Source organism: Macadamia integrifolia, unplaced genomic scaffold (assembly GCF_013358625.1).
Source record: "Macadamia integrifolia cultivar HAES 741 unplaced genomic scaffold, SCU_Mint_v3 scaffold433, whole genome shotgun sequence".
NCBI classification, from domain to species: Eukaryota; Viridiplantae; Streptophyta; class Magnoliopsida; order Proteales; family Proteaceae; genus Macadamia; species Macadamia integrifolia.
In genome coordinates, this window is record NW_024870363.1 from 221,461 (window position 1) to 230,260 (window position 8,800).

Consider the following 8,800-nt stretch of genomic DNA (forward strand, 5'->3'; position numbering starts at 1 on the left):
TAATAGGAGCAAATCTCAGAGGAGGGATATAAGTTGCTTTAAATAAAAACTAAAACCCGTTCATAAAAATTAAACCAAACCAAATCATTTAACACCGTTACCAGGTCTTGTTCCTAAGCCTAAGGTTTTTTTTTTTTTTTTTTAATAAAATCCTAAGCTTAAGGCAGATCAGGAGATGTAAAGATACCAAAACAAAGAGATCCGTTTACTCTCTTCCGAAGCACGTCTCATTCACAAAATCCCTTCTTTTCTTTTATTTTTTAATCTTTTTTTCCTTCTCTTTTCTCTCATCTCACCAGACAAACACTCACTCCAGTTCTACTCTTCCGTCGTCTTCTTCAATCTTCACACACAAACACATCACTGCTTTACAAATCTCAGATGGGTTTTCTCTTAATTACTTCACATTAAAAGTTCCTCCTATACCCATTTCATCTCTCTCTCTCTCTCTCTCTCTATTATCTGAGCTACATTTACTCACAGACGTTTTAAAAAAGAACAGAGGGATGAGGAGTAACTAAGGAGAGGTTTTGAAACGTAAATGTTAATGTGAAATATAAGGGTTGGTTACCGAATCAGAGATCTTAGAAGGCTAACAGGCCAAGAAAAGAAGAGCAATGAAGATTTTGGGGGAAGCTTCTTGGTGTTTTTGTAATGGGGGAGGGAAGTCCGAGAGGATGAAAGGGAGCATTTTCTGCAATAAAGGTGCGGCAATGTCGAGGGTCGTTGGTGGGACTGGGTTTCTTATCCATAGGAACCTGTTTTTGACGACCCACGTCAACCTTCCTTCAGTGTCGGCAGCTGATGGGTTGGAGATCCAGTTGCAGGACCGTATTGCTGCAAAGCTCTTCCCTCACAGGTATGGGTTTGTTTTGCTTGGATCCCTAATTTAGGTTGTTTAATCTTTCCACAGTTTGCTTTGCTGGGTTGGATTCAAATTCAATTGGGGGAAGACTACTTTTGGTTGAATTAACAGTGCCTCAATGCTTGTAATTGCTCTGAATTTTTCTTATTGTTGTGGGATTTTTCTGTATCAATAAGTTTGTATTTTGGTTGAGCAAATCTTCATTGAGTTTGAGCGGAGAGCTACTATGGAGAAAGGTCTCATGTATTTTCTTTGCAATTGGACTTGTTAAACCGAAAAAACCTTACTTTTAAGGTAAAAGTGAACCTGGTCAGTCTTCACTTGAAGCCAATGATGGACATGCTGTTCTTGTTGTCTCTAGTTTGGAAATGTAGCTGCAGATTTGTCTACTTCAGATGACACATACAAATCAAGTAAAATCAAAGTTAGCTCCTGTTGGTTCTGATTTAATCCTTTATAAAGAAAATGTGGTTTATCTCCACACGCATTATTACTAAATTTTGCATCGTAAATTTAGACTTAAGAAGAAGAAAAAGAAAAAAAGAGATGCTAGTACATCAGTGAGGAGTTGTGTTTCTTTCAGCTAAAGATTGTCATCATCTGGTATGAGCGCCCAGGTTGTGCAGATATGGTAGTGAGACAATCGTTTGCATAAATGGTTGCTGATATGATTAATACATTAACGCATACGATTGTCAAGCATCGCAAGATTGAGCCTCTAAATGTAGATGTTTGGAAGATGAGAATGTAGTTACATATCACCGCATGAACAACCTGTGGGTGAGCATATTTCTGAAATGTTAATCTGATCTCATGACAAAGCATGTTCCTAAGGTTGGAACCTTTTTTAAAGTAAAATATGCTCACGAGTCAGGCAATTGTGGTTGACCTGATCTTGATTGTATAACTATGCATATTCATCAATTGTCCCACATGTGTCTGATCTGGTTGCAGGTTCTTCATTACCAGCTCTGTTCTTGATCTTACTATTGTGGGTTTAGATGCCATTGATGGTGACTCAAATGCCCAAGGGCATCAGCCTCAGTGCTTGAAGACCTGCTCAAATCCGAGTCTTGATTTGGGCAGTGTAGTTTATCTTCTAGGCTACACAGACAAAAGGGAATTGACAGTGGGAGAGGGAAAGGTGGTGATAGCTACTGATAATCTCATAAAAGTATCAACAGATGGAATAACTTGGAGCCCTGGGTCTGCTGGTTTTGATGCCCAGGGTAATCTTGCCTTCATGGTTTGTGATCCTATGAAGCTTGCCACATCTCCAACTGCCAAGTCTACCTCAACCTCATCATCTTCATCATCATCATGGAAGAAGGATAGTCCTATGCAATTCGGCATCCCCATTCCCGTCATCTGTGATTGGTTAAATCAGCACTGGGAGGGCAGCTTGGATGAGCTCAACAAGCCGAAGTTACCACTCATTCGGTTGATGTCCACAGGGCAGAAGAGTGAACATTCCTGTGCTTCCTTCACTATGCGACAGGTTTTCAAATCAACAGTAGGTGAAAACGATGACACCTCGACATCATCGCACATCATATCAGGACCACAGAATCAGCACGGACCAAGCTGTTCTGCTGCTGCAAACGTATGCCAAGAGGACATCCCGGTTGCTGATTTGTGTTCTACTATTCATGAGCAGGGTATTCCAACTCCTGAGATTTATGAATCTCCAAGATTGAACTCAGTACCTGTTCGAAAGAAGGAAAATACCCAAATCCAGCTTTTGGATATTAATTTCCCATCAAGTGCCCCAAAAGCTATAGTCTTGCCACATCCCATTAAAAGGTTGCCACTACACTCTGATGGAAACGGTGTTGCAGAACTTGCGTTGCCAACTGCATTGAAAAAAAACAACCAAATTGAAGAAAGAGGACCACCCAGTCATAGTGAGGATGCTGTAATATCAACTCATTCTGTTAATGGGGACCACAGTGAGGTCCAGTCCAGTTCATCTCCAATAGAGGTCTCACGTTGGCAGAATGAGGGGAATGGATTCCATGCTGGCTATAGCAGTGAGGGGGAAACCATGTATTCAGCTGAAACAGCTGAGAGCCGGAACTACCCAAGCCCTAAGGTAGAAAAGTTTCAACAAGTGGGGAGGTGCCACAGCTGCGTAAGTTACAACAGATGGAATACCGCTCAAAGAAATCCTGTAGCATGCAGGGCATCACTGGATAATCAGCGAAGCTTCATCCAGGGGAGGAAAATGCACTCACATGGAGCAACATCTCAGAGGAGCCATGACTACTACAGCCCCACTGTTTCCTCAATCATGAAGAAACGTAACAATTCAGAGCAACTGAGCAAACCCCGCCATAGTGTTGTTTACTCGTCTCCAAGATGGATGTTTTGATCAAAACTCAGCAGGGTATAGTATCTGGAGGAATTGTGGAAACCATCGAGAATCCTCCAATATCCACCTTGAATGGTGGAAAGTCGTACCAACCCATCTGTTTTCACTTATTATTCTGTCTGATTTTTTTATTTTATGTGCAGAACACTAGGTGAATAAGCAATTTTTGCTCAAGAGAGGTATTTAGCTCATTACCTTTGTATAATCTTTGCTTGAAATAGTCTTTTTGTTGATGTTGCCATATGAGTTGTGGTATCATACAAGCATATGCTCATTCTTTATGGTGATCCTTGATCACTTACTTACATTTTGCATGCATAGACCAAACTGCATATCTTAATAATCTGGAATCTGGTCATATGCCATTTTAAACAGTCTAAAGTTGGCTCTTGGTCTGATGTTAGTACACACTTGCAAACCCCATAATGACAGCCTTGGGTTTTGTTGAACCAAAGAAGAGACTTTGCAAGGAATGAAGGGTTTTAATAACAATTGCCTATATCTACTGCTGCAGTAATCCATGGCTTCTCATTATCAGAGCCTTATAATAGCCATTGGTAGTTTGTCCACAGAGACTTCGATGTACTGTTCCCACATGAAGTCAACATATTTCAATCAAATTAGGACATTTGAATAAGTATCATTCAAAAAAAAAAACACTCACAACTATAACCGCAGGATCATACCAGTACAGTTTACCTGATAAAAAGAAGAAGAAGAAGATGATGAAGTAATAAATAATGTTAGTGGAAAGATGAAATTTTGTGTAGCTTGCATGGAAGATCTCAATTTGATCCACATAAAATTTTCTTAACCCCCAGTATGTCACTTGAGCAAAATTCTGGAAATTGGTTCTCCTATTGTCGCACCCCCATTTGCACTTGGAAAACTGAAATGAACCGCTTTTCTCCTGGAGAAAACTAACTTTAAAGCATTTTGACCATAATCTTCATACCTGGTTAGGAGCCCAGGTCCAATGGGTTGGCTCCTCTTAGAGAGGAACCTGCCCGTTCCAACTGGTGACTGATTTATTTTCTAGCATGGTTTAATATTGCTTTAATATATATATATATATATATATATGTGTGTGTGTGTGTGTGTGTGTGAGAGAGAGAGAGAGAGAGAGAGAGGATGGCTTTGTTCATATTAATGAAAAGTTAATAAGCGAACTGGGAGTTGTGACAATTTCAATAGGGCCTAAATTTTATTGACAGGTAGACGTGAAAGCAGATCAGGCCCTGAGGACCATTCTGATATGGGACTGATCTATACACATGGAATCCACACAAGGAAAAGCTGGATAGTGGATTCATGTGTGGATTAGATTGTACGAGAATGGCCACAAAAACCTGATCCACACTCCTCAAGGTTCTCCAGCCAAAGTAGCAAAATAAAGCTTTGAAAATCCAGAATTGAGATTATGCAACCGAATTTGAGTTTGAAAATTGAAATAGAGCTAATCAAACAGTTGGATTTGCCACATCAGCTTTCCCATGATACAGATGAGGGGGTACTGACGAGTTTCCCATGAGGTAGCTTTCAAAAAAAAAAAAATCTTTTGCAAACTAATAATTGGGGAAAAGAATGCTCCCTGATTACATTTGTCCAGACATAGGAACGTACAAAATTACTGCCTCGGCCCCTTGAAATCAAAGATCCCATCCATGTTGATACTCCTACTTGCACTATCATTGGCCCCATATTGGTACAAGGGCTACACAACCAGGCAACGCTCTCTTGCCTAAATAAACCAGAAGGCGAAATGTTTTCAACATCACATGACCAAGTGCATAATCAGAGTCACTAACACCAGCCACCTCCAACCCCACGAGGGGAGCTATTACACATTTGCATGTGCCTTAAAACACAGACAACCTGAGACATGCTGTGTAATCCAGAATCGGATCCTCTCCAATGCCACTCGAGGCCCAACATGCATCCGATAGTTAGGAGAAATCCTTGTAATCCTCACTTTAGGAATTGAAAAAAGAATATGGCATGGTTTGTGAAGTGGGCTATCCTATATTCCCATTACATTGGTAGAGTTTAATGCAAACACTGGACTAGTGGAGTATACAAAGTTGACATTACCTAGGGCTACAATATCAATTGAAACTCATCAGAAGAAAATTTGCTGGCTAAGAGCTTTTACCAAGCTGATTCTGAGGCTGGAAGTAGCTTGAAAATCTTGTTCACTGATGTGCCCTCTCAGAAATCAGTAACATTGAACTACCATGCATGCATTCCTCCACAAGAACACTTAGGCTCCGTTTGATTGCAAGGGGATTCAAGAGAAGGGAAGTGAAATTTTTTATTAAAAAAATAAATATTTGTAATCATTATCGCATGTGACTATATCATTAACTTCAAATTATTACATATTTGGTTATTAAAATTCACTTTACCTTGCATCCAAGTCCATTTGCTATAATATGTAAAATAAAAATTACAAGTGAAATATGTTTTATTAAACATGGTTAAAAAATGAATTAGTTTATACAATATCACATGGATTAATGAATATAGGGGTTTCTTTTTCAAGTACGAAAATTTCACTTCCCTTCCCCTTAAATATCCCTTGACCAAATATAGCCTTGAGCTTGTGTCTATGCAAATTCGAAAGAACTGCAACTTAGTTCAAGGTTGTATTGTCTGATCTTTCACTTGTTCAGTAGCTCTGTCCTGATATTGAAGAAAAAAAAAAAAAACAAGCACCAACTTTCAACATCTAAAAGAAAATAACAGTGTAGCCTGAAAAGGAATATGACATCCCAGGGAACAAAAATTGAACTACAAAAGAAAGATTTAACAGCTGCCAAACTTTTGTTGTTTTTTTCTTCACTTCTCCTGGAAATTTCTTCCTTTGCTTCTTATATTTTTCAGTCTTAAAGATGAAACTGTATGTTTTTAAATGTCTATAAGCACATGGAAATACTCAGAAAGCTTCTGCCTCACTTCATCTTCAATTTCTAAATTTATGAGATCCTGAATATATCCGTTACTACTCAAAATGAAGATCCACTTCCTCTTTCCCTCTTACACTCTTACAGATTGATATTCCATGATTTTCTTAGCCTCTTAGGCCTGAATGATCCCCTTTCAATTGAAAAATCCAGAAAAGCTTCTGGAAGGTGAGGTGGTGGACAGATAAACCTGATTGTGCGCAGTACTCATATTTGAAATGCATGATGCCATGGTGGAAACTGCATGATTGTAATGCTTAGACAGTAGGGGCTCAGTTACCAAACAACTGAAGCTACTGCACCATATAGTTCAGGGTCCAAGGCAAATGGCTGATATTTCTGCGAGGAAAAAGGACATGAGCGGTTAGTCCATGATAGCAGAAGCAAACATCCATGCAACTGACCGTTCCTGCTGATATATCGTTAAACCTTTCTTTTCACCATATTGACTCTGAATTTCAAGGGGGAAAAAATAGAGAAGAAGAAAGATTTGAAGGCTAAATATACAAAGGAAGAAAAATAAAATAGATTTTAGGAAAAAGTTTGCAATTTGCCACAAATTTGACATGTAAAAAAGTTTAAAGGTTGCTCAATCTATAAAATGGTTGGATTTGCCAAGATGGTAAATAAATGGGTTGGGTAAGGGTTGGCGGGGTGTCACATGCTTGATCCGTTTGAAAATAAAAAGAATATGCAATGTTATGTAACACCTTAACATAGCCAAGAAACAGGTGGGTAACCCCAGGAGGTAGCTCTGTTGGCGAGGACCAACAAAAAGGTCATGGGTTCAACTTTGCTTGGGGCCTAACTAAAAAAAAAAAAAAAAACTCATATGACATGAATTCAATATGATCCAATATGACCCATTGACTCAAATTTACTATAATACATACATGATATGCTGTAATGGGTTGACACAATCAAGAAACAGGTGGGTAACCCCAAGAGGTAGCTCTGTTGGCGAGGACCAACAAAGAGGTCATGGGTTCAACTTTGCTTGGGGCCTAACTAAAAAAAAAAAAAAAGATATCTGAAATATACAATACTTACACCCTTGCAAGCAGATCAATTCTCACAAAATGGTAAACAATCAAGAAAGTTCAACCAAGCCACAACATTTGCTTCATGTTTGCCTTGTTAAACCTGATAATGCATATGCTCACAATAGTTAATTCACCAAGCTTTAAAGGTAGGCAAGAAAGAGGTGCATAGTGTATCAAGAAGAGAGTGCTGTACCTCCCACTCCCAGATGATGAATATCATAATAAGGAATAGATATTTATGGCATAACTATTTCAAAAGAGACTTTCAGAGACATATCTTTCAGATCTGTACCACAGTAGTAAATTGCAAAGCTGCACAAAGAACTCATTTATTTCAACATTTAATGCATCAAGGTTATTCCTCATCACTTTGTACGCAGCAATGCTGCACCGGAGATGTTCAGACTTCAGATACAGTCAAAGAATTCCCAGGAGAGCCATCAGCGTTGACGGCACCACTGAGCTTTTTGAGGCAATTTATGAGATCAACCATAAAATCTATCACATAAGAGAACTTCCCCAACCCATTCGTATTAAGCAAGGTGTGCATGTGGTCCAAATTCACTATATAAGGAGCCATTTTTCACTTTAGAACTCAGAGAGAAATAACAAGCGACTATCGTAAGACACTGAAAATCAACATGGCATGGACTTAACCTGATTGGGACATCAGCCTCGTCAGATATTCGTATATACCAGAAATATTGGCTTTATCAATAAAATCACAAAAATGAGGGGGTTCAATCTCTCTGACTCCATGAATATACATTCTACATGGCAAGAAGGGTTCCATCCTCCTTCAATAGACAGATTCCTCATCAGGCAGATAAATTGTTTTTGGAGGGAGGGGAGGGGAACGGGCACTAACTCAAGCTAATCAAAAGCTTAATGAACAGACTTACCATATCAAGTGGACATAATCAGGTGGGTTCCAAGGGGGATGTAAAGTGATTTGGTTTAAGAATTGCTGCCCCTTAGATCAATAAAATCTTCGCTGCCACATTATGTGACCTGAGTTACCCCTAGACCAAGTCTCAACAATATCGGCCAAAACTCTCTGTTTGAAAGCCCCAAATCCACCCCTTTAATGAGAAAAAAATGTTTCAAATAATTATGAAACAACAGGAAAAAAAAATCAGAATGATGGGTGACAGGAAAAGTAATTGAATCCGTATTTTTCTTCAATTAACTGCTTTAGATAGCAATCATAGTTGTCATGGTGTTTTCCTAGGCGTCCAAGAATCTTTTTTTCCTGATATTTTTAAATAAAAGTGTAAACCGTTGGTCGAAGAACGACAAGTGAACAAAAAGAAAGGAAAAAACGGCAAAAAAGGGTGCAACACGAGGACTTCCCAGGCATCCAGGCGCTTTGCTGGTCTTGCCTTGCAACCAGGCCCCCTCCTACACCTTGGTTGCCTAGACACAGTGACAACAATGATAGCAATAATAAAAGACAATCAATCAAGCTATTTAGACTTTAGATTGCTCCAAAATAAAAAATGTGTCAATTCAAACATCAGGTCCATTCAAAACACTTTTTTTTTTTTTTGGGCGGGGG

The 8,800-nt window shown here is 39.0% G+C and overlaps 1 protein-coding gene and 1 long non-coding RNA gene across 3 annotated transcripts in view; one reads left to right on the plus strand and one right to left on the minus strand.

The window, feature by feature from the left end:
- The first annotated feature begins 212 nt into the window (after positions 1-212).
- Positions 213-3,477, plus strand: LOC122068592. Its single transcript, XM_042632450.1, has 2 exons — positions 213-859; positions 1,820-3,477. The coding sequence occupies exons 1-2, from the start codon at positions 618-620 to the stop codon at positions 3,234-3,236; spliced, it is 1,659 nt and encodes a 552-aa protein (XP_042488384.1). The 5' UTR covers positions 213-617; the 3' UTR covers positions 3,237-3,477.
- Positions 3,478-5,843: 2,366 nt separating this feature from the next.
- LOC122068593 overlaps positions 5,844-8,800 on the minus strand; it is a 4,846-nt gene continuing 1,889 nt past the window's right edge. For both annotated transcript variants that reach the window (XR_006137193.1, XR_006137192.1), the window contains exons 3-4: positions 7,250-7,342; positions 5,844-6,538 (exon numbers count right to left, since the gene is read on the minus strand). This is a non-coding gene — a long non-coding RNA (uncharacterized LOC122068593). The remainder of the gene's footprint in view (positions 6,539-7,249; positions 7,343-8,800) is intronic.